At 44.9% G+C, this 26,307-nt stretch overlaps 1 protein-coding gene across 5 annotated transcripts in view; it reads left to right on the top strand.

Annotated features, from left to right (window-relative positions):
• itpr1b (inositol 1,4,5-trisphosphate receptor, type 1b) overlaps window positions 1-26,307 on the top strand; it is a 731,378-nt gene that overhangs the window by 997 nt on the left and 704,074 nt on the right. For 3 of the 5 annotated variants that reach the window (XM_072472140.1, XM_072472139.1, XM_072472136.1), the window contains exons 1-3: window positions 1,816-1,964; window positions 2,583-2,732; window positions 7,674-7,744. In XM_072472140.1, the coding sequence (XP_072328241.1) occupies window positions 2,641-2,732; window positions 7,674-7,744 (163 nt within the window). In that variant the 5' untranslated portion in view covers window positions 1,816-1,964; window positions 2,583-2,640. Of the gene's footprint in view, window positions 1-1,815; window positions 1,965-2,582; window positions 2,733-7,673; window positions 7,745-26,307 lie in introns of those variants that run through there. The other 2 variants (XM_072472137.1, XM_072472138.1) reach the window with 2 other exon arrangements.

Below are 26,307 nucleotides of genomic sequence, written 5' to 3'. Positions count from 1 at the left end.
GGAAACATATAAAACAGGCTAACTGGGTAAAGCAAACTATAGTGACATTTTTCATGGATTATATTCTCTTGTCATACTCAAGTGACACACCTCTAAATGTTGGTTAAACAATGAGATATAGTGATAGCTACACAAAATCTACCTGGTTTTGTTTTTTTAAGGTTAAAGAGGAAATCTTTAAAGTACTAATTGGCAAGACAAAAGGACAATCTGATGCAATTGTTGGTATTTACCAGGTACCGATGTGAACTAAGTTTAGGCTGAGTACAATTCCTCATAGCGGTACTGAGAAACGATGGGGGCACGTTCAGTGAACGTCCCAAAGTCTTGCTTGTGACAGAAAAGGCACATATCCAGATGCCCATGGTTATTCAGATCACCTTGGCACTTAATGCTTTCTTCAGTCCATAGGTGACATTCAGTGCTGAGCCATAAAGTCGATTGTGGAATGAAGGAGCAATTGCTACAGGACAAAAGGCACAACAACGTGTCCCTGAAGCGTCAGTTTGCCTCCTTACAGGCAAGCCCTCTTCCCTAAATCCCCTTGCCTGGATTAAGTAGATGTTGGGAAGGAAACCTAATTAGTTTACACTTGACATTAGACTTGGATGTCCATAACATCAAGGTGACTGGCATATTACAATATAGCCTTCAATCGTGGAACGTACATGTTAATTAAAACTCAACTGTGGCAACAATAGCTTGGCGATACCTAAATGCCAGATACGAGAACTTGTCCAATATTCAGGGTTGGGTTCTAGAGTTAGCGCTGGTATTCACACTTCCCACTGGTGAAACCAACTCACATTTCAAGGTGGCTAACCTGAAAGAGTACCAAGCATGGGTTGTTTGGTTAGGGAGGGCTTCAAGCCCATTAGTCAATTACATTGACCAACGTGACCACCTCCCTTGGGTAAGTACGTCTCAGTGGGGGGTAGGGGAGAAATGAAGGTGGCAAAAAGAGCATATCCGGAGACTGAAAATCAAATCGCCCAATTAGCACACCAGGTAAAACTGCTGTATTTGCTCTAAGGTGCCTGTTGATGATTGACCATTCAGCATAGTTCATTAACAGGGCAGAGCCTCTTCTGCAATGTATTTTTCTGTGACACACGGGAGTTGAGATTCTTTTTCTTTAATTCTGCTTGTGTCGAGACCCAGTAGTTTATTCTGGAAATTTAACCATGGATTTTGACCAAGGGTCAGAAAAGATAATTGCCTGGAGGCTACACCTCCCCCTCACCCCCGTTCAAAAACAATGACCAATATGATTAATATTTAGTGATTAAATCTAGTTCCTGAAAGATAAGAAAGGGTTTTAACCGTGTACCGTTACATTAAAGGCTTGCTCACATGTTTTTTTCACTTTTATATATTTTTCTGAAGAGAATCGTTTCAAATAATTGTATTGCTGTGAAGGGAAACAAAAGGATGCTAAAACTTTTGGATTTAAATGTAACGTGTAAGGCGTCGTCCCTAATTGAGGCGATTGAAAGTTCGGTCCCTGGCGGAAACTTTTTAAGCGTTCGAAAGGATGCCATGATTGACAGGTAGACGGACCAATAGGAGGCGGAGGAATGTTTGTCGGCTGACGTCACAATGGCCATGAGGGGGCGGGACTTGGTTGTGAAGGCTGACGGAGTGGGCGGGGAGAGAGAACCCCGAGGCACGCTGGGTGTTATGGTTCCTGCGCCGCCTTCGATCTCAGTGGGAGCAGGTGGGTGGGACTACAACTCCCAGGGTGCACGGCGGGCTGTAGTGGCTCTCTGATAGGCGAAGGAGCTGCAACAGCTGCTGCTGCCTGAGAGGGGCTGGCAGAGAGCAGTGTTATCTAACGGGAACTGTCTCACTCAAAAGGGTCAAAGAAAAGGCGAGCAACCATGGACTTCCTTTACACTACCTAGACATTACTTTCAGACCACTGTCTGCTCGGACCTCTGCTGGCTTCAGCTCTCTTATGTAAGGTAAGTGGTTTGAATACACCGTACGTTGTTTTAACTTAAGTTAAAAGTGGATGGAGCAGGACAGCGTGAGGCAGCAAGCACCCAATCTAAGCAATATAAACCCGCTGCAGTTTTCATTCATTTTTGTTTTCAAAATAAAAGATAAACTTCCTGAACTCGCAACTTTAAGAAAGCAGATTGCGGGTATAAGTGATTTATCTGAAGGGAAGGTTGGGATAAAATTAATGCACAAGCCTTTTGGCTCACGTTTGAAGCAGCGGTTTTATCTTTGCATCCTGCGATGTTCTGCTGTAACTTGTGTCTCTGGCTAGTCCGAAGCTGATGTCTGCTTAAGTCAATAAATGTAGCGGTCACTGTGTACAATTGTAGCTCCTCCGCACGCCTCTCGTTCTGAGTTTGAAAGTCTATGTTTGGAGTTTATTTTTTTTAAATTGCATTTCTGATGGTTGGCGATTGAACTGGAGCAGTTTGCGGAGCTGTTCTGGGATTTTTTTTTTAAACGGCGTTGATATTTTTACTACTCGTAATAGCATAAGTGCATAATTTTCTAATATTTTCAATGCTATGATTACTTTCTTTTGACATGTAAACTTTTTCTTTAAATCTGTCTCGTCGCAGAGCTGGAGATATCTTTTTTTTTTTGCTGGACTTGGCAGCCGAGAGAAAGGGATGAGCGATGTCTGACAAGATGTCGAGTTTTCTTCACATTGGGGATATAGTCTCCTTGTACTCGGAAGGATCTGTCAATGGGTTCATCAGTACTTTAGGGTGAGTATAAGATGAACACGTTCCGGTATCGTTTCCTCGACTCTTGGCTCACTCATCCCTGGAGTGAAACTACCAGAGCCGTGGGGAGGAGAAATCCTGTGTATCAAGCTTTAATGTCACTCTGAAGTCTGGTTTTTCTTGCTCAAGATCTTTGAACGTGATACCACCACCACAGTGCCCTTGGTTCTCTTACTGATCAATTTATATAGCTGGAGCAATTAATTTAAGGTGTGATCTTTACAAAAGCAAAGGGGACTGTTATCAAATTGGCCAAATGCAGTGGTTTACATGGAGTGAATTAACAAAACACGGGCAGTGTTTGTTTAAAGGATCTTGCCAATTAAACCGCGAGCTCCGTTGCAGCATTGACACCCTGGGCTGTACTCAGGAACACGTTGGACCTTGGTAAACATTCGCTCAGTGGGGCCCTTGAGTTGCAATTAAATGTGTTGGGAACTAATTATGACCTTCACACCACAGATGAACTGGAGTGTTATCTTGTTGGAGGATTGCTGCCAGTTTATTTTAATGCCCGTTTTGTCTGCTAAGTTTTGCGCTCCTGAACTATGTTGACGTTTTTCCACCTGCAATGGGAGCTTACATCCAGATTGCAGAGATTCACCAGGATGTTGCCGGCCTGGAGCGTTTCCGCTGTCAAGAGAGGCTGGTTAGACTGGAGTTATTTTCCACAGAGTGGAGAAAGCTGGGGGGAGGGCAGAGAACCTGATCGAGGTGTACAAAATAATGAGGGACATCGGGTAGGTAGGAAAGAACTTTTCCCCTTGGTAGAAGGGGTCAATAACCAGGGGGCTGATATTTAGAGAGGATTTGAGGAAAACCTTTTCACCCAGAGGGCAATGGGAATCTGGAACTCACTGCCTGAAAGGGTGATAGAGGCAGGAACCTACTTAAGATATGAGAAGATTTAGATGAGCTCTTGAAACGCCATAGCATGAAAGGCTACAGACCAAGTGTTGGAAAATGGGATTAGAATAGAATCATAGAATTTACAGTGCAGAATGAGGCAGAATAGATAGGTGTTTGATAACCGGTACATACATGATGGGCCGAAGAGCCTCCTTCTGTGCTGTAAAACTCTGACTCCATGACATAGTCATAGACATCTGCTTTGAATATTCATCAGTCATTGTGGTACAATGGTAATAGACAACTACAGCATTGTTGCCTGGGAGCACCAGGGATCCGGGTTCAATTCCGTACTTGGGTGACTGTGTCTGCGTGGATTTTCTCCAGGTGCTCTGGTTTCTTTCCACAGTCCAAAGATATGCAGGTTAGGTTGATTGGCCATTACGCAGGTTAGGTGGGGTTACGGGGATAAGGTGGGAGAGTGGGCCGAGGTAGGGTGCTCTTTCAGAAGGTCAGTGCAGCCTCGATGTGCCGAATGGCCTCCTTCTGCAATATAGGGATTCTATGAAAACCATTTAGTGGCAGCAGTGATGTAGTGGGATTGTCGCTGGACTAGTAATCCAGAGACCCAGAGTCTTGCTCAGATTTCACCATCTGCCATGGGGAATATTCAAACCCATTTCCCCGTGGCGGATGGTGAAATTTGAATTTAATAAAAATCTGGACTTTTTCATGGTCACCTTTAGACTTTTATCTATTGTTATAGAAACCCATCTTGTCCATTAATGTCTTTTTAGAGAAGGCAATCTATCGTCCTTACTGGTCTAGCCTATATGTGACACCAGATCCACAGCAATGTGGTTGACTCTTAAATGCCCTCAGGGATGGGCAATAAATCCTAGCCACCGATGCCCACATCCCATGAATGGATAAAAAATGTCAATTGGCTGCTCCTCAATTTACTAAGGTTGATTGTTTTGGTGTTTGGTATAGTGTATTAGTGAACATTCGTCTGTGCCTGGCATATTGCACCTAATATAAAGGAAGCATTCACTGTCCTAGTTTGTGTGTGTCATTTTCACCTTTCCGTCTTCCGCCTCGTGGATTTACTTTGGACGTTTGTTCTCCATTCCCAGATTTTCATTGGGACAATAATGTGTGTTGGAATTAGCATCGGGGAACTTGGGCTGATAAAAGGTCAAATCTTCAAACAGTGCTCCTCCAGTTCTTGATTTTTATCTAATGACACATTTTCCATAACAAAACTGATTATTATAACTCTTCAAGAACTCTGCACTTCAACACTTTAGTGCATTTCCAACTCCCTTTGTCCCACTATTCTCAACCATGTCTTCAGCTCTCTAAGCATCAAGCTCTGAAATTCTCTCCTGAAGTCACACCATCTCTCTCCATAAGATTTGGACAGCCCATCAGTATTAATGTCCCTTAATACTTAAGAATGGTTTATCCCATGTTTAAATAACTAACCCTCTTGGCTGACCTAGATTTCATTCCTATTTTACTTTCTGTAATGAAGTCACATTACTACAATTGGGATGTGCTGGTCAAATAGCTTAGTAAATACTTCCTATCTAGGCTGACATGTTATGAAGACTGGTCAACTAGATGGGGTGCTGGTACAACTGTATAGCTTTGAGTCAGCATTTTAAAGAGATGAGGGAAAGTATTTGGGTACCTCATTGAAATATGAGTGGGGAATGGTCATTCAAACACATTAGAATCAATCAACGGTATGAATTTGAAGTGTTGACTGCTTGTTCACTCTACAGATGCTGATTGATCTGGTGTTAATTTGCAGATACTGTTTTTGTCCTTGTAGTTAGGAGTGACGTTAGAAGAGGGGGTAGGGTGTGTTGTTCTTCAGTCTCTTGGATGTGGATGCCTCTTGAGTATTAGGGAGTGAGACCTGGAGACAGAATGATTGCCTTTGTAAAACCCCTGGCTCCTTTACATCTAATGTCTATTTGTTGGGAGGCCTTTAATTAGTTTGCGTATTATTTTCTGAAATGCCAACTAATACCTTCTGGAGTGCCATTTTTTGGGAAATTGAATACAAAACTTAGAATCGGATTTACTGTGTTTGCTACAGACTGTTATTCAACATGTCTCTTTCATTCCTATCCCCACTCTAAAGTTTGTCATTGTCCAATGACAAAAACACTTGGGTGTTGACCAGATAATTGTCTCGGGTAAAAACAGCACTTTCTGGGATAACTCTAGCAGATGTGGCAGCATCTGCGGAGAAAGAAACGGTTAACGTTTTGAATCCAAATGACTCTCCTTCGGAATCCAAATCCCGAGTTCTGAAGAAGGGTCATATTGAACCCAACGTTAACTCTGTTTCTCTCCACAGATGCTGCCCGATCTGCTTGAGTTTTTCCAGAACTTGCTGTTTTAATTTCTGATTTCCTGCATCTGCAGTATTTTGCTTTTATTATCTAATGAATCTTGAGATATTGATTCTACATTCTAAATAAGTTGATGTAATAAAGCCTACTACCTGCAATTGGCCTCCAAGGAAGGTAATTGTTGCAGCTACTGAATTAACAAAGCAAACATGGAATGAGAAACGGTAATTTGATTTGCCCTGTCAAAGCTTTAACTTTTTCCAGTTCATTGCAATCATGACCTAATGCCTTTTAATTGTCAAAGGAATGTTTATCTCTACATTTGAGATAACTAATCCTCTTCGCTGACCTAGATTTCATGACTGTTTTCTATTCTTTCTCATTGGAAAAAGTTAGTCCTGCAAGTCTTCCTCTGTTTGGGAGCAATCTTATCCAATGATATTCTCTGACTGCCCCCCCACACTTAAAATAATATATCAATGACCTATTGAAGGTAGATTGGAAAACAAATTGGTGTATTATTTCTAAAATTGCCCCACCAATGATCTTTTTAAAGCGGTTTTGAGAGTTTTTTGCTGGTGGCGGGAGAATGGATGACTTTATGATTTGCTTTTGTTGACTGCAGACCTGCATTGCATCCCATTTTGATCGCACTCTTTTTTGGAAAGATCCACCAAAATTAACTGGAATGGATTCCAGACTTTGATCACTTGAGTTGGGAAGAGTTTATAAGGCAGTTAAATCTCTCCTCACGGGGAGAATGGACAACAGCTACAATGTTTGCATTATAAGGCGCATGTTAGCATAGAAAATTGTCTCCAAGTTCTTTCTTCATTTTAAGGAGAAGAAACACAAGCTTTCCAAAATCAAATATGCAATGATCAGGGAACAACTTTACTTTTACAATTGTTAATGATATACAGCAGAAACGAGCCATTTCGCTCAACCAGTCCATGCCGACGTTTATGCTTGGCTTGCTTTTTTTCATATCGCCGTGCCCAACCATGGTATAACTTTTGTGATTGGTGTACTTGTACTCTGAGATCCCTTTGTTCTCTGAGATCTCTTTGTTTATGTACACCACCCAGATTCGCACCTTTCAAGTAATAAGTCGCCTCCCTATTTTTCTTTCCAAAATGTACTTCACATTTATCTGTGTTGAACTTCGTTTGTCAATGATTTACCATTTCTGCATGCTATTTAATGTTCTCCAACAATTTGTTGTAGTTCTCCTCTGTATTGGCTATACTCCTCAATTTGGTGTCATCAACAAATTTAGAAATTGATTTTTATTCTAAAATCCAGTTTGCCAATGTAAATTGTGAACAGTAATGGTCCATGTGGAAACCACTTCCCACCTTTTGCCACTCTGAACAACTACCCTTTATTCCCACTCTCTTTCCTGTCTTGAAACTAAACGTTTGTTTAGTGCCACTTGTCCCCAGATTCCACATTTCATTATCTTAATTATTAGTCTATTATGGGACAATATTTCACATCGGGGTTGGTTAGCTCAATTGGCTGGACAACTGGTTTGTGATGCGAAGCAACCCCAACAGCAGGGGTTCAATTTCCATACCGGCTACAGGCTTCAGTTTGGTTGAGGATTATGTGAATTGCAGTAGAGAGGAAAAGGAAAGCAAATTTGTAATAAATGGAGTGTCATGAGATTTGCTTAACTATCTTTTCTGTATTTCTTCGAAAGCCTTGTGGATGACCGATGTGTGGTGCAACCAGATGCTGGAGACTTGAACAACCCTCCTAAGAAATTCAGAGGTGAGTGAATTCTCAAGACTGCAAACTAATGGCAAGTGCAGTAAAATGTTGTAAATTGTAAGTCCGATATCTAATAAATTTATCTTGTTGGAGGATTGATGGGCATGTTTGTCACTAAATAAAGTGGTCTTGATTTCAATAATCCAGCCTGCTGGGATTATGAATTAATTTGCATTTCAAAATGATGGTGTTGGTTTGAATGCTGTCTGTTGCATTATTCTATGGGCCTTCTATAATGAGAATTTGTGAATTGTAATAAGAATGAATGTTAGTGCTGCAGCAAACTGGGTGAACAAACATTGACTGTAAATCTTTGGCAACAGTGCACGATGAACCCTATGTTTTTCTTTGCCCAAGTTGGCAACTAGGAGGGTAAAACCTACAATTAGTGATGAGTTGCTGAGATGTCGAATGTGAGAACATTGCATTGAAGTGTAAATTCTGTGTTCATGCCCTGTGATTGTATTTTAACCAACGCAAGGTAACAGATCTATTAATATAAGGCTTTGATACTGTTCATTTAGCTTGCTTATATATTTGCTTCAGTGGGTTGCCAGTGCCCCAGAGTGAACTCACTGGATTACCTGAGGCAAGACAAAGGGGAGACTGGGAGCTAGCAGCACTAATTCCCCTTTAGAACAACTTGGCAGTAGATCCAGTAAGTAAATTATTTGTGATGCATTCGCCCTTTTTGCCTCCCATCCTCCACCAATGTACTTGAGTGGATGTAATTCTTCTGAGAATGAGCATGGCTTTTACTGTACTCCCATGGACCACCGTCTTGTTTTAATTGTAATTTAAAAGTATTATGCTGACAAAGTTTGGCTGCTAGTTTAATGATTATAGTCTCAAACGATGACTGTGACTGATGTTCCACTTCACATACCATGTCAACCTTCTCCATTACAGCATAAATGACTTTATTTTAGATGGGTCACCATATCTGTTGTATAGCGAATAATGTCATTTGCGCTGTTCTATCTCAAATAATTTCCAGGCTTTTCTTGGTGACAGTTCGCGAATGATATATTGGCATTTATTCGCTAGTCCAAAAATTGCCTAGTAAACGGAACAGCAAGTTATCGAACAATTAAATGTAAATATTGATGGTTGATTCACCCCAAAAACCTACCCTACCATTGAGTTGAGGGCCTTATCAAAAGATCTAGTTAATCCGTCTGTATCTGTTCCCTCTGTAAGCTGCACTCTATAATGTAAACACACCTAGTTTGAAAGATCCATTGAATTATGGGCCAACGAAAGGACAGGAGATCTGGCTTTGGTAACGTAATGTGGGAAACCCGTCTGATCATTAGTTTTGTACAGGCTCCATTGTGTCGAGGGATACAGTTTAGCCAGAAATGCAAGGACATCACGCTCTGAAATTTGGAGCACATATTGTGACCGTTCTACGATTCCAAACACTATGTGGAAATGTCTTTTTAAAGTGGATGAAAAGGTGGCCTCTAGGCCTACTTTAGTATGTTCTTAGCAACATTTTTCCAGAAGCCTTAAATAGTTCCTTTAAATGCTGCAATGAAATTGCTTTGAAATCAGTGCTACTATGGTATAATATGGATAATTCATCTAATTTTGGAAAGACTGATTTTAATAGGGAATTATTCAGCAACTGCCACATTCGGAGTTCTGTTAGTGTACCAAGTTCTGTTATATCTTTAGTCTGCTAGTATTGCTGCATAGCAACACAGTGGGACCACTTGGAGAAATCTTGCTTTGAGAGTGAAGCGTCAATGGGTGTTGGGCAGTTGGATGGGTGGTTTATGGGAAGATGTTGATCTTGTGCTGAGAAATTTAGTGTGGGAAAGACAGTTGGATTCAGGGAGCTATTTATCCAAAAATAACTTGAATTCTCAGTGGTATGATTCCTTATTCACTGCACTGTGAACAACTGAAGGTGAAAATTCCATCACTTCTGCCCTTTTACACAGCATTTTGCTGAGTGTCTTTCCTGAAGACTGGCCTTTATTTGTGGCAAGTAACATACTTCAGTGTTGCAATAGTTTTCCTTTTAATTTGCTGCTTCTCTCATGATGAACCCATAACAATCAGCACTGCTGCCTCACAGCATCAGGGACCAGGTTCGATTCCGGCCTTGGGTGACCGTCTGTGTGGATTTACCATGTTCTTCCTGTGTCTACATGGGTATCCTCCAGGTGCTCCGTTTCCTCCCACAGTCCAAAGATGTGCAGGTTAGATGGATTAGCCATGATCGACGTGCAGGGACTACAGGTTTTTGGTGGGGATTGGGCCTAATGCTCTTTTGGTGCAGACTTGCTGGGCCAAATGGCAGCCTTGTCTAGGGATTCAATGGATTTACAGTCAAAAAGGCATAATTCCATGTTGGAAACACCAAAAATCTATAATCGTGCACTCTTGGATGTTTTTGGTATAGTTACAATATGGAGATTCTACACAAACAGTTCCACTTCGCTGGAATCCTAGAATCACTACAATGCAGGAGGAGACTACTTGGTCCTTCGAATTTGCACCCACTCTTTGAAAGAGCGCCCAACCTGAACCCATGCCTCTGCTCCATCCCCATAACCCCACCGAACCTTTGGGCACTTAAGGGGCTGTTCAACATGGCCAACCCACCTAACCTCCAAATCTTTGGACAATGGGACAAAACTGGAGCACTCTGAGGAAACCCACGCAGACGTGGAAAGAACGTGCAGACTCGATACAGTCACCCAAGGCCAGAATTGAAGCTGGGTCCCTGGTGCTGTGAGGCAGCAATGCTAACCACGTGTACTTCTGTTGAAATTCCCTTCTCGTCCTCATCCTCGTTTCCCCCACCACCACCACCACACTTCCTCTTTTTGACAAGGAGCTTGACCTTTACCACTTTTGGCACATGTATTCGGTCTGTCCCGTTTTCTGGTATCTTGGACAGATAGCTTTTGGACGTGAAACATTGAAAGCAAGGAAAATAAAGGTAGTTTTGAGGTATTTGTATTGGTAAACATTAGAAATGGGGTGTAGTTTTAGGTGAGTTTAATTTGATGTCTCTGTGCCTGAAAGGGGCATGAAGTTATATTCATGCTGGACAATGGGGTTGGCTAAGTTCCAACTTTTGATAAAGAGAGCTACGGCATGAAGAGGATATGCCATTGCTTAGCAACTGGATTTAGTTTTAGCTGAACGTTACAGCTGTTGGGGATAGGCAGCAAGAGAAGGCACATCACTCTGTTTTGCTGGAAGAAAAGCCATACAATGGAGTAATGGCAAGAAAGCCAGTGCCAGAAATCTAAAGGATAGCTACTTAAGGGAACTAGGGAAAGACAAAAGTTTCCAGGTGGTCTGAGGTTAAAGGTACAAGAACAGCAGACTGTTCTAAAGGCCAAGAGAGCTTGAAGGAAGGCTGAGATGCTAGCAAGACATCTGAAGTGATTTTCAGGTTTGTAAGATCTTAGTATAGCCTATAGAATGTGAATTGAAATGTCTGTGGGAATTGGCTGGACCTCAAGTGTGTAAAAGCAGTCAAGACAAATACATCCTCATGGGTTGTTGTTGTATAACCTTGAGTGTATTCACTGGTAGAAGTGGCGACATAGCTCATAGTTCGAAAGAGTCCTTTGGAAAACATGTAGTGGGTTTTGAAATGCAAACTGCTAATGGAAGACCTTAAGTGAGAAAGTTTTAAAATGTATTTTTGGGAGTGAAGTTTGGAAACTCTCATGTGATAATCATCTGGGAGGATTCTGAGGAGAAATCCACTGACAATAACTTGGGTTCGGAGTGGAGTGTGTGTTTGACAACAGCGAATGTGTTTTTGAAAAAAGGCTGTGTGCTAATAACACCATTGTATCAAATATATTGTGTCATCCACGTTAAAAAGTAGCCTGTGTAATTGTTAATCGGTGGCGGGGGGGGGGGGGCGGGGAGAGAAAGTGAGTATTATATTATAGTCTATTTTTTCCTTGTTGAAACTGATTAACAGTCCTGTGATTCCCTCCACATTTGGGAAAAGTAAAAGTTGTGGTCTTTTGAGCTAGGATTTCATTATGGGATTTTCCCCATCTGGTTATAACGTCAATTAAGATCGTAACACTGCAAATTTTTTCTGAACGGCTCACAAAGTGGGTTTATTTCAGTGCAACAATGCCGAACCCTAGAACACTATGTATAATCCTCCCACGGTAAATTATTGCACAATTGTTTGAGGAATGTGGTGTGAAAATCCTGTGGTGCCAGGGATCCAATGTGTTGATATCCATTGACTGCCTGTTTATCCAGGAATAGCAGTAGGTAACTTAGCCCCTCGAACCTGTTCTGCTATTTCCAAATCATGCTTGATCTCCACCTTGACTCTATTTGCATAAGAACATAAGACACTGGAGCTCATTTGGCTGCTCTGCTGTTCAATATGATCCTGGCTGATCAGAATGTGGCTTTAACTCCACTTTCCTGCCAGTCCCACATAACCATTGACTCCTTTGACTATATCAGCCTTGAATATATTCAATGACCCAGCCTCCACTACTCGCTGGGGTAGTAAATTCTAAAGATTAACAACCCTCTGAGAGAAAATATTCCTCTTCTCATCTCAGTATTAAATGGACAACTCCTAATTTTTAAACTGTATTCCTTAGTTCTGGATTTCCTCCCAGCATCTACTACCCTATTAAACCCTCCTAAGAATCTAATAAAATCAAGGATAGAATTTTACGTTCCACGGCTGCTGGGTTTCCTGGCAGAGGGTGAGCATAACTTTCCTCAGATGTCATTCCCACTGGGTTCCTGCCCGCGCCAACGTCTCTGCAATTTTACGCTGGAGCGTGTGAGATAACTGGTGTCTCGCCTGCCTTCTTCAAGTTGAGGCCTTTGGTGGCCAATTATTGACCACTTGAGGGCTATTTCCTTTCCAACCTCAATCTTCAGTCTGGCAAGAGGTGTTCAGGAGTATGGGGGAAGCCAAAAGTCAGAGTCTGGCCTTGGGCAGGAAGCCCCCATTCCTCTTTGGCCTTCCTTGAGACTCCCAAAACCTACATGTTCCTGGAATAATGGGGAATTAGGCTCTGGGGACTGACGGTAGTCCCAGTCCTGCCCTCTGTAGCTTCTGGCACTGCACACACCAGAGAACTGGTGTGAACTTGGTCAGCAGCTCTGTAAGGTGGGACTTCAGAGGGAGTGGCAGAAAGTTTGTTGGAAAGTGAAATTACTGTGGGACTGGCAGTGTCGGAGGGGATGTGTTCCCCGCTTCAGATGGTGGGAAGAGAATCGCAAGTTAGAAGCTGAGCCACTGTATGATGACTCCATCTTTCTGGCCCCAAAAAGATCATGATTTTGCATAGACTGAGGGTATAATTTAATTGTCACCCCTTTGCAATCATGACATGCTATATTCACAAATAGTCAGTCTCAATTTTCCATCCACAAATGGATGTTTTACTTGGCGATGCTTTATAAACTGTGCAAGGGATCAAGTGGGTGATATGGACGCTTTTGCAAAGATGCATGGGAGTTTAAGACAGGCCCACACAGGTTGGCAAATCTAGCGACTACTCACTCCCATGCTGGCAGTTCACTTTCCTAGTCTGCGTTTTAGTCAACCTCTCCTTTTGGAAGGACTTGTCGAGGCTTCAAAGGTTGACTTAATCACTGCCATCTATGCTTTTTCATGAGAATTTCGATTATTTCAGTATCCATAGCTTTTTGAGGAGAGAGCTCCTAATTTCCACCATCCTTTGGATGAAAAAATTGCTTCCTGATTTCAATCCTAAATGACATTGCTTAAGTGCTGTGGTGATACGCTCCTCCTTCAGGATTTCCCACCTGAGGAAATAATTTATCCCCATCTAATCTGATCCTTTTTTGGATCACTCCTCAACCATCTAAACTCATGCTATCTCTCATTATTTAACCTTTTTTAAACCTGGTACTGTGTGAATCTTGGCTGTGCCCCCTCTTGGAGCCAATATATCCTTCTTCAAGTGCACTATCTAGAAACAAGCAGAAAACAATCCCACCACTTAAAACGTCTAGGTGTAAAACAGACAGTCGTTCTCTTTGCTAAGAAAAGCCAACCATGAACGTTAATGTTAAGTTGCTGGTTATAGCATTTTGTGTTTATTTCAGGCAGAAACAGCTGTGTTTACTCATTAATTATATTTCATTCTAATTGATGTTTCTGTCAGATGTTGAATTATTCAAAGTGTTTTCTTTTGTGCACAGTGGTTTTGTCATTTGCCTCCATTCAAATTATTAGTTTTTATCGTATAAATAAAACCTCCCTTCAGAATTGCACTGTATTGTACGCTATATATTGTTCATTAATAAACTGTCAATGTGTTTTTTGATTGGCTCTAGGGCAATTAAACTACACAGAAACCTAAAGCATAACATCTTATTTTTACAAGTTAAAATTTGACCAAATGTGCTTGAAAGTAACCACACATGGGATGCTGTGTGGCAGTGCAAATCCTGTAGTTGAAAACACCTCCGACATTGGGCAGGAGGCTCTTAATCCATGGATGTTGCATGGTCCCAATGATGTGTTGTCTCCCCCCATCCAGGATTGTATTACGATCCCAGACCAGACTCTGACAATGGCTAGGATACTAGACCGACATGCCAATATTTTATTGTAATTTTGTAAGACTGGTGGGAAAGGATGTCTCGCTCCAGGAGTGATCTCACAAAGAAATGGGGTTATGGTATAATAAAATAAACCTTATTACTAACACCGTATTAGAATATCTTTAACATTGCACCAGAAAATAGCTTGTAATTGTCCCTTAAATAATGCTACTCCAATGCAGTGAATGCACCACCCTTAACTGCTATCTTTATATTTCCACTAAAAGATCAGGAAATACCATCTCTGCTCTCAATCCGCTTTAACTGCCATTAGCACATCGCTGCTACACCCAGATGTTCATACAATCATAGAATTCACAGTGCAGAAGGAGGCCATTCGGCCCATCAAGCCTGCACTGGCCCTTGGAAATAGCACCCTACTTAAGCCCACACCCGTAACCCAGTAACCCGACCTATCCTTTTTGGACACAAGGGCAATTTAGCATGTCCAATCCACCTAACCTGCACAACTTTGGACTGTGGGAGGAAACCGGAGCACCCGGAGGAAACCCACAGAGACGGGGGGGACGTCAGACAGACAGTGAACCAGGCCGGGAATCGAACCTGGGATCTTGGAGCTGTGAAGCAACTGTGCCAACCACTGTTACCGTGCTGATGTTCCTTGACAAAAAGAGATCTTGTGCCGCTGCTTTAAAGAGAAGATCTGACACCTGTCAGAACCATGCAGAAACTCTGGCTACATTTCTTCAGAAACTCTGGCTACATTTCTTCAGAAACTCTGGCTACGTTTCTTCAGAATAGGCTTTCAGCTCTCCTTCTAATCGGACAAATCTGAACTGCTTTGAAAGGTTGCTAATATGTTTATATAGTTAACTGAATTGCAAAGAGCAAACTTGAGCTTCATCTAAAAACTCGATGACTTGCTTTCCCATCAAAATGCCTGACCGCTTAGCTCCAACCAGTGACTCATCATCGTACCGATAAATCTAATTAACTCCACAGGGAATTACCTTAAGCAAAACAAAACTGCATTAGGCCAAGAATTTTAACAATGGCTTAATTACATCCCTGGCTCCCAAAAGCTGCCTTGTCTTTCAAACTAGGATTTATTTTTAAAATACACATTTCGGCAGTAATGCACACACTAACTCAGGCTTTTCACCCTTATTGCACCAAATACATACAATACAATACATCTAAAATATAATACACTCAGATTCCTACATTCGTCACAATTTGGTTACACTGGCCATCATCTGTAGTGGGGAAATTGTATTTGGATGTGTATTGCTGCTATAAGCAGCTGGGGATTGTACTGCAGGCATGGGCTAAATCTCAAGCTCCTGATCGTATTTCATCAGCAAGGCATCACAATAACCTAAAGACACTCCGAGTTAACTTGGAGTGGATATGCAGTCCGTTCGTTTGCATACACATAAGAGCGAAAACAACACCGATGTTGTCTACAGGGACTGCAATACCAGCCTTGAAATTTTTGTATGGGATTGCTCCCATTTTTATACTTTTTGGCACGATGAAAGGTATTTTACTTCACCAGCTCTTTCTATATCAACAATGCATCCACAAATCCTACATTAATCAACAGTTGTTCCCTCGGTAGCCACAATGTGACCAAATGAAGGGGAGACTAAACAATTAGCCATTTTCTCTAGAGTACTGATAGAAATTTTGGACTGGGTGGGCCGCACTGTGACTTTACCATGTTCCATACTGCTTGTGGTAAGTTCATCACCCTGTCACCATGAACTGAAACTCTGTTGAATGCACTGTTTTAGCAGCTCCCATACCAAGAGTGGCATAATGTTGAACACAATGATGTACGTTTTTCTGTATATAAAAGATCATCAATCCATTCACTAAAATCATTCTAAACTGTCTAGTTTTATGCAACTTTCTTTACTTAAAAGAACTTTTACACTAGTCTATTCTACTGCATCTACGAAGTTTATCATAATATATGAAGTTTTATAATCTTTATTATTGTCACAAGTAGGCTTACATTAACACTGCAATGAAATTACTGTGAAAATCCCCTAGTAGCCACACTGGCGCCTGTTCGGGTACATGGGGAGAATTCAGAATGTACAATTCACCTAAAAGCACATCGTTCGGGACTTGTGGGAGGCACCCGGAGGAAACCCACGCAGACACGGGGAGAACGTGCAGACTCCACACAGAGTGACCCAAGCGGGAATTGAACCTGGGACTCTGGCGCTGTGAAGCAACATTTCTATTTCCTCCTTTTAAAAATCAAAACATGGAGTTGTATTCTTCAGTTTAAAAACTTGAAATAACATATTTCGTATGGGAAGAGGGATGAGAATGTTCTATCTGAAAATTTACCATGTTTTTAAATGGATTAGTGATATTTTGGGCATTACCCACCATACTTAGGAACCCAGAATCACCTTGTCACTACTCTCTATCTAGTGGTTGATCATTTCAAAGGAGTATAAAGAAAACAGCCCATGGTGCTGAAATCATAATCCTTGTTCCCTGATATGCATTTCTGTGCTCCAGACACTGCTGTTTTTTCCCCCATTGGGGCCGATACAGATCAGTGTTATCTTAGAAAAGGTGCAAGAACTCACCGAATCGACAAATGGGAGCAGTGGTGACTTTGCAAGCCCATGGTATTTCAGGAAGAAATTAGATTTTTAAACTGCCGAAAGAGGGATGCTGTCTGTCAATAAAACCTATTCTTGCCATCCGTATATTCATAAGCATGTCAAGCGTAGTCACTTGCAGACAAGCCAGTTTGTGAAAGGTCCCACAAACAGCAATGAGGTGAAGAACCAGTTATTCTCTATGTTTGAAGCACTGGGATAATTCCCTGCCTTTCTCTATGTGGAATATTTTAGGTGCACTTGAGATGGCCGTGACTAAAAGTCATCTGAAAAATAGTACCCTCTCAGCTCTGCACTGGAATTTCAACCTAGATGAGTGCTAAAGGCTCGGTAATGGGGCTTAAACCTTCTGACCCCATCAACAATGCTACCACTTTGGCACAGCTGACACAGGAAGCTGGGACCGAGCTTTTGCTTAAACTGCCCCTTTTTCTTTCTTCAAGAAATAGGAAAAGCTTATGGTTAAATTGCCAGTGAGAAGGTTGTCACAGTAGGGTCTGGTCTGAGGACGGGACTCTGGCTTCGGATTCTGTTGACTGTTTGCCATATTATCACAACCTTGATTGAGTTCCACTTGGCAGAACCTGAGCCATCTGCTATTTTCTGTAACTTGCAAGAAGAGGGGCCAGGAAAGGCTGGTCGCGGGTGGGGTGGGCAGAAAGAGTGTTTCTGTTGGCATGCACAGCGTGGGTGAGTTGTCGGGGATAACTGCAGTAATTTTTTTTTTTTTTTTTTTTTTGTTCTTTTGGACTGTGGGCAGGTGAAGCACTGTATTTAGACTTGTTTTCATTTTCAAGACATCAATAGAATCTGTCATCACCAGCAGTGTGATAAATATATGTATTTGTGTTACAATGTAGAAAATTGATTTTATTTTTAGAATCTCTGCTTCCCCCCTCCGAAAATCTCTTACAAAGGCCTTCAGCTCCTTCCCAGTATTAACCATCGACTGGTCCAAGAACGTTCAAAATATCATTCTCCTGTCTCTCATGAATGGTCTGTCACTAAAGTAGAATGGCCTGCGGGCTAAAATTCCCTCTATTTTTGCGTGACTATTTCTATGCTTTCCAAAGTATCTTCCTCTCTCTTTCCCCTCTCTCACCTCCCCCTGGACCCTCTTCCCTTTTCTCTCTCCTTTCCTCGGTGTTATCCAGCTACGCATCATCCAGAAAGTTGCAATGAGCACTGTGTAGGTACATTACTGCTGTTCAACCTTGCATTTGACCACATCGTTCTTATCCCCATGTCTCCCTTGTGGATATGTTCACCACTCTGTATCATTGCCCGTAACAGTCTCTGCATTGTAGGGAGGGAACTTGCTGCTTGCGTTTAGTGTGCCTGTTATTCTGGCCAGCAAGGTGTTTTTGCATGCCTTCTGTAATATGACACCTTTATACTGATGAAACAAAGTTATAAATCACAATGTTATTTTTATGCTGTGAAGCAACTCTCTGCCCTCTTCAGAATAGTTTCTTGTGCCAAAATAAAAGCTTTAATTGGCTGCTGACCTTAAATATTCAGGAAATTGCATCTATTACAATAATAGAATGTAGCCCTATACTGATAGATTGGGAGTTTGGTTACCTCGCCAGTTTGCATGTGGAAGGATTCTTGCTTTTGAGCAGGGGGTGGAGGGACGGAAACATGTATATGTGTGCATGTGAGTGGGGTACATTCTGGAGATGCTGAAATTCATGTCTGAGTCATCAAGCTGACAATGAAAACTAGTTCTAATTAATTTGAATGTAGTGGTTGTTGAAATAGAGGTGTTAATTGGGAGATGGCCTACCACCTATATATGTCTGTGGGCGAAGGGAGATGAGAGGTGAGGTTCTTCAGAGGTCCCAATAATTCAAGCTCTTGTGAATCCACTAGTCAGATCCCAGTGATGTGGCATAGGATATGACAAACCTTTCTCCTCATCTTCCGAATGTTGAAAGCATTAGCCCTCTTCGCTTCACGCAGCCAGGAATTCCATTATCTTGGTGCTACACACAGCCAAAATATTGCTGGGGACATCCTCCTTTTCCTATCCTGCATTTATTGCAAAATTACCCATTTGTGGGTCCCATATTCACAATTACGCAATCAGGCCTTCATCACTCTGGCTGAACCACAGTATAATATGGTTCCTTGCAGTGAGCAGCAAAATAGATTAAAAACTGAACTTGAGTTGATGGCAAACACCATCTTAAGGAATCTTTTGAACCTTGTAGCAGAGAAAAATACAGCTATTCTACCTTGGTGTACTTCACTCTTCCACTCATGACAAACCAGACAAAGACTCGTGGAGTAAAAGAACAGTCCTTTATTACAAGCTATAGCAAGGGCTATTAGCATTCCAAGTTGGAATACTAGAGAGGCCACATTCAAGGATAGTAAAGACAGTTATACTTGGAGATTCAATTATAGAAAATTAGCATATACTGATCATTTGTTACTAGTCCAATCATGACTCTCAATTAAGGTTACATCATGCAAAGAGAATAATTAACCAATCACATTAAAGGCCTACATGCTTAATTAAACTATCCAATCACTACAAAGGCACTTGTGTTGTCTTTCAATTAATGATATCGGTGGTCCGATATCTAGGCTGTAACCATCATTGCCTACCTCCCTGTTGTTATGACTCTTCTCCAGGTATGGAACCACCACCCTCCCTATCATTATCCGCAGACGCCTTGGAGCCTGAACAAAATATAACTGTTCCACATTGTTATACAGACCTTAACACATACAGAATGTATGCCTGGAAGCTGGCCCTTCACTGGCAGATTGTATCCTTGTAGTATCTGTCATATTGGCAGTTTGTTTCCCACAGTCAGAACTGAAGATTTTAACTTCTCCAGTAGGTAATGGAACTAGTGTTTTTGGTTGTAGTGCAACATCTAAAGATGACCAAATAACCCTCTTCAAGGTGAAAACTTTTTCACAATCCAGTAACAACTCATTTACGTTATACAACCTTACTTCACCATTGCTCCATTGATCACTTTAAAAAAAAAATATATATTTTTATTGCTGTTTTCAATTATACGTAGTAAAACTTTGCTCCAATATTTACAGCTCGTGCAGTTCTTGTATACATACAATCGTTCTTGATGTTTCCTTCCCTTCTCCATGCCCCCCCTCCTCCTGCCCTGATCCCTCCTTGGCATCCCCCTCTTTCGTTCTGGGTGTTCTGTCCCCCTAGCTCCAATTCTTCTCTTCCCCTCCCCCTTCCCTTTGTGTTTTCTGTGGAAGGCCTTGTGGATTGGTGGGGGGCCTTCACACCGCCTCTTTCTCTCTTTCCCCCCCCCCCCCTCCCCAACGCTTCTCCCTGTATTTCCCCTGAGTTTCTTCCTCCCTTCCTTTCTTCCACTCCCCCCCCCCCTCTCCCCCCCCCCCCCCCCAGGCCTTCCCCTTACAGTTGTGTATCTCTGCTTGCTCCCATCTCTCATTTTTCCCTAGTCGCTGTTTGCCTCAAACAGGTCTTGGAATAGGCCGACGAACTGCCCCCATGCTTTGAGGAAGCCTTCTGCCGACCATCAGATGTACTTGATCATCTTCAGATGGCGAAATTCCACCAGGCCTGCCAACCAGTCTGCAGCTGTGGGTGGTGCTGCTGATCACCAGCTGAGCAGGATTCTCCGGCGTGCGATTAGGGAAGTGAAAGCAAGGGCATCGGCCCTCTTCCCCATGTGTAGCTCTGGCTGTTCTGATACCCTGAAGATTGCCACTCTCGGACACGGCACCCCCTTCACCCCCACAACTTTGGACATTGCCTTGAAGAAGGCTGTCCAGAACCCTACAAGTCTGGTGCAGACCCAGGACATGTGGGTGTGGTTGGCCGGGCCTCCCTGGCACCGTTCACATTTATCTTCCACCTCCGGGAAGAACCTGTTCATAGGGTTCTGGTCAGGGGCGCTCTGTGCACCACTTTGAACCTGAAATGAGGCTGAGCCTTGCGCAGAAGGAGGTGGAGTTGGACCTGCTCAGTACTTTGCTCCAGAGTCTGTCAAGCCTTTTCTGCATCCAGGGAGACTATCACCTCTGGTCTTCTCTCCCCCATTGATCACTTTTAACAGCTATTGTGTACCCAGATTTGTGCCACTTATTTTGATATTCCACTCTAAACAATGAGTGCCCTTGTGCTCCCACTTCTAACTGTCACTGTTCCAGATTAGCTCTCGCTCTATCTCTCGCTCTATCTCTGAACGGTTACTGCCTTGTCACCATGTAAGGTGATGTCTCCTTTAAGACCGGGCTTGGAACCCTGGGGAGTCAGCCTTTGGCTCCGCCCATCTGTGAGCCATATATCAAGGGCTGCCTCCTGGGCTGTGTAGCAGTCAGCACTTGTCTCAGCTCTAACATAGTTCTTAGTCTAATAAAGCCGCCTTTATAGTTAAATCTCTATGCTTCGTTATTGAGGGTACCTCAGTTTATTAGACTAAACTAGATTCAGGATGGACGCAGGCCTAAAACCAGAGAAGCTAATTCTGGAAGCATGAACACCGGAGGCGAAGGAAATTTTAAAATACTGGCTGTGGTGCTTCAAGGCCTACCTGGACTCCGCAGAGACTCCCTTCCTGGGGCCACGCAAGCTGCGCCTACTCCATGCCCTGGTGAGTCACAGAATCTCTGCCACGCTCGAAAAGGCGACGACTTATGATGAGGTGGTCGAGTTACTCCGCAAGCGGTTTGTCAAACCCATCAATGAGGTGCACGTCCGGCATCTGCTCTCTACCTGCCGGCAGCGCTCTGGGGAATCGCTAGACGAGTTTGTTGAGAAACTCACTGCGCTTGCCAGGGACTGTGACCACCAGGATGTGATAGGGGAAGTCCATATGAACCTGCACATCAGAGACGCTTTCGTGTCCGGCATCCGCTCGACCTACATCCGGCAGCGGCTTCTCGGAAACGGGGCAAATGACCTGCAGGACGCTAACGCTCGCCTCCTCGCTGGAGGTGGCCCGACATAACTTGGGTACGTACCCCGCAGACTCTGCGAGCCCCCCGCCCCCCTGGACTCTGCGAGCCCTCCGACTCAGCCGTATTACAGGCCTGCGCCACTCGGCGACCTGCTCACCGTGGGGGGCACACCGTGCTACTTCTGCGGACAGGTCCAGCACCCACGCCCACGTTGCTCAACACGCTCCGCGATCTGCAGCGACTGCAGGAAGAAAGGGCATTTTACGAGGGTCTGCCTGGCCAGACCCAGGGGCCAGAAAAACAAAGAACAGCCAGCCCGAAAATCAGGCCCGCAGGTGCCTCAATGCGGCTGCGCACCGACCCGACACGCCCCCTTCTGACACGTCATCAGCCTCGTGCGAATCACGGGAGCGGCCATCTTGTCGGCGGCCATCTTCTCGACCCCGACACATGCGATCGACGGCGGCGGCTATTTTACGAGTCCGACTCGGCTGAGGACTCCGTCTACCCGCGAGTAGGTTCGATCACCCTCGACGAAACTCGGTCAAAACACCTGCAGAACTCCATGATGCAGGTCCAGGTCAACGGGCGTGACACTGTATGCCTCTTCGACTTCGGGAGCACGCAGAGCTTTATCCACCCTGAAACGGTAAGGCGCTGCTCCTTGCGCACCCATCCCGCATCTCAAACCATAGCCCTCGCATCCGGGTCTCCCACGGGACAAATCAAGGGGTACTGTATTGCGGATCTCTCGATCCAGGGTGCCAAATACACCCGTTTCAAATTTTATATCCTCCCTCACCTCTGCGCCCCCCTACTGCTCAGACTGGATTTCCAGTGCAGCCACCGAAGCCTGACACTGAAGTTCGGCGGACCCTTGCCCCCCCCTCACGGTATGCTGCCTTGCGACACTGAAAGTCGCACCCCCCTCGCTATTCGCGAACCTCACTCCCGACTGTAAGCCCGTCCCCACCAGGAGCCGGCGCTACAGTCCCCAAGATATGGCTTTTATCAAGTCAGAGGTCCAGCGTTTACTGGGAGAGTGGGTCATCGAGGCTAGCAACAGCCTTTGGAGAGCTCAAGTGGTGGTAGTCCGGTCCGGGGAGAAGAAATGGATGGTTGTGGATTCTAGCCAGACCATAAACCGATTCACGCAGCTTGATGCGTACCCCCTTCCTCGCATCACGGAAATGGTAAATCGGATCACCCAATACCGAGTCTTTTCCACGGTCGACCTCAAATCCGCCTACCACCAGCTCCCCATCTGACCAAAAGACCGCCCCTATACTGCCTTCGAAGCAGCCAGCCGGCCCTTCCACTTCCTCAGGGTCTCCTTCGGTGTCACAAATGGGGTCTCCGTCTTTCAAAGGGCGATGGACCAGTACGGTTTGCAGGCTACATACCCGTACTTGGACAATGTCACCATCTGCGGCCATGACCAGCAGGACCATGACGCTAACCTCAAAGTTCCTCCAGACCGCCCGAGCCCTTAACCTGACCTATAACGAGGGCAAATGCGTTTTCCACACCACCCGGCTGGCCATCCTCAGCTATGTCGTGGAAGACAGGGTCCTAGGTCCCGACTCCGACCGCCTGCGCCCCCTTAAGGAACTCCCTCTCCCCCGCAGCCTCAAGGCCCTCAAACGGTGCTTGGGGCGTTTCTCCTATTACGCCCAGTGGGTCCACAAGTATGCGGACAAAGTCGAAAGACCACCATTTGTCCCCTCTTGGCTGAGGCTCAATTGGCCTTCAACCGCATCAAGGCCGACATCTTCAAGGCCGCTATGCACGCAGTGGACGAAACCATCCCTTTCCAGATAGAGAGCGATGCATCAGACATTGCCCTGGCTGCTACCCTCAATCAGGAAGGCAGACAAAGTAGCGTTCTTCTCCCGAACCCTCTCCGCCTCCGAGGTTCGACACTCTGCAGTCGAAAAGGAGGCACAAGCCATTGTGGAGGCTGTGCGGCGCTGGAGACACTACCTCGCCGGTAGGAGGTTTACCCTTGTCACCGACCAACGGTCAGTCGCCTATATGTTCGATAACACGCAACGGGGCAAAATAAAAAATGATATAATTTTGAGGTGGAGAATCGAACTCTCCACCTACTCGTACGATATCAAGTATCGTGTAGGGGGGCTCAACGAGCCCCCAGATGCCCTGTCCCACGGCACATGCACCAACGCGCAGGAGGACTGCCTGCAAGCCATCCACAATGACCTCTGCCACCCGGGGGTTACCCGGCTTGTCCATTTTATCAAGTCACGCAACCTACCTTACTCAACCAAGGAGGTCAAGGCCATGGTCCGGGCCTGCCAAGTCTGTGCGGAGTGCAAACCGCACTTCTATCGGCCAGACAAGGTTCGGCTCGTGAAGGCCTCGCGTCCCTTTGAGTGACTGAGCGTGGACTTCAAGGGGCCCGTCCCGTCCACCAATCGTTATGCCTATTTCCTCACCATGATCGATGAGTTCTCCCATTTCCCATTCGCCATTCCCTGCCCCGACATGACCTCAGCCACTGTGATTAAGGCACTGCACGGCATCTTCACCCTGTTCGGTTTCCCCGCTTATATCCACAGCGACCGGGGTACATCGTTCATGAGCGATGAACTGCGTCAGTATCTGCTCAGCAAAGGCATCGCCTCGAGCAGAACGACCAGTTATAACCTGCAGGGAAACGGGCAGGTGGTGCGGGAGAACGCAACAGTGTGGAAGGCTGTCCTTCTGGCCCTGCGGTCGAGAAGTCTCCCAACCACCCGCTGGCAGGAGGTCCTACCCGATGCCCTACACTCCATTAGGTCGCTCCTCTGTACGGCCACAAATGAGACCCCTCTCAACCGATTGTTTGTCTTCCCCAGGAAGTCTACCTCCGGGGTCTCGCTTCCACCTTGGCTGATGGCTCTGGGACCTGTTCTTCTCCGGAGGCATGCGAGGAGCCACAAAACGGACCCCCTGGTCGAAAGGGTCCGGCTGCTCCACGCCAACCCCAGTTACGCCTACGTTGAGTACCCCGACGGCAGGCAAGATATGGTTTCCCTCCGGGATCTGGCACCCGCTGGATCCCCCACCGCAGACGCCCCTTCCCGCGCCGCTCCCCTGCAGGACCCGGTGTCCCCTACAACACACCCCCTTCCGGCCCTCCCCACCGTTGATGAGCACCTACGTTGCGCCCCCCCCCCCCCTCTCTTTACACACCCCGCCGGCACCGCTACCCCTGGCCCTGCCTAGTCCCCCCGACCCGGACCGAAGCTCCGACCGCTGTGCTCCCGGATGTGCCCTCAACCGTGACGTCGGTGCCCGCCGCACCACCACCCGAATTGAGGAGGTCGCTGAGGACGATCCGGCCACCGAGACGGATGGACCTATTTTTAAAAAATATATATATTTTATTAAAGTTTCTTGATCAACCAAGAATATTCCATTTTTACAACTTTGTAACAATATATACATTGATCGTTTTTTAAAATAATGTATTAACTAACGGCAAGTGCCAACACAAATAAAAAAACAAAAAGTAATAGTAACATTGAAAAGATAAATATGAACAGCAAATATGTAAAAACACACAAAAAACCCCTGAAGACCCGAATGCGTACTTTATCCGCTCCAATTTTATAAACCCTGCCATGTCGTTTATCCAGGCCTCCATGCCCGGGGGTTTAGCTTCTTTCCACATAAGTAGAATCCTTCGCCGGGCTACTAGGGACGCAAAGGCCAAAACATCGGCCTCTCTTGCCTCCTGCACTCCCGGTTCATCTGCAACCCCAAATATAACCAACCCTCAGCCTGGTTCAACCCGGACCCCCACCACCTTTGAAATCACTTTTGTCACACCCACCCAGAACCCGTTCAATACCGGACATGACCAAAACATGTGGGTGTGGTTCGCAGGGCTTCCCGCGCACCTCCCGCACCTATCCTCCACCCCAAAAAACCTGCTCAATCTTGCTCCCGTCATATGCGCCCTGTGTAGTACCTTGAATTGGATCAGGCTGAGCCTGGCACACGAGGACGAGGAATTATACTTGCATATAACGAAATGCATTCCCAGGTGGCAACCCGTATTTTTCTGTCAGTGCTCCCAGACTCGCGAATGTCCCGTCCAAGAACAAGTCCTTCAGTTTCGCAATTCCTGCTCGCTGCCAAGATTGAAATCCCCCGTCTATCCTTCCTGGGACAAACCTGTGGTTGTTCCTTATCTGGGACCACACTGAGGCCCCCGTCACTCCCCTATGTTGTCTCCACTGCCCCCAAATCTTCAGAGTCGCCACCACCACTGGGTTTGTGGTGTACCTTTTCGGGGAGAACGGCAGCGGCGCCGTCGCCAGTGCTTTTAAGCTAGTTCCCCTACAGGACGCCATCTCCAGCCTTTTCCACGCCATCCACTGAAACACAAAAAGAAACCTCGTGAGGACCACCATTTTAACTGCCTGCACCCTG

This window comes from Scyliorhinus torazame, chromosome 13 (genome assembly GCF_047496885.1).
Source record: "Scyliorhinus torazame isolate Kashiwa2021f chromosome 13, sScyTor2.1, whole genome shotgun sequence".
Lineage (NCBI taxonomy): Eukaryota > Metazoa > Chordata > Chondrichthyes > Carcharhiniformes > Scyliorhinidae > Scyliorhinus > Scyliorhinus torazame.
This window is presented reverse-complemented; position numbering and strand designations above follow the sequence as displayed.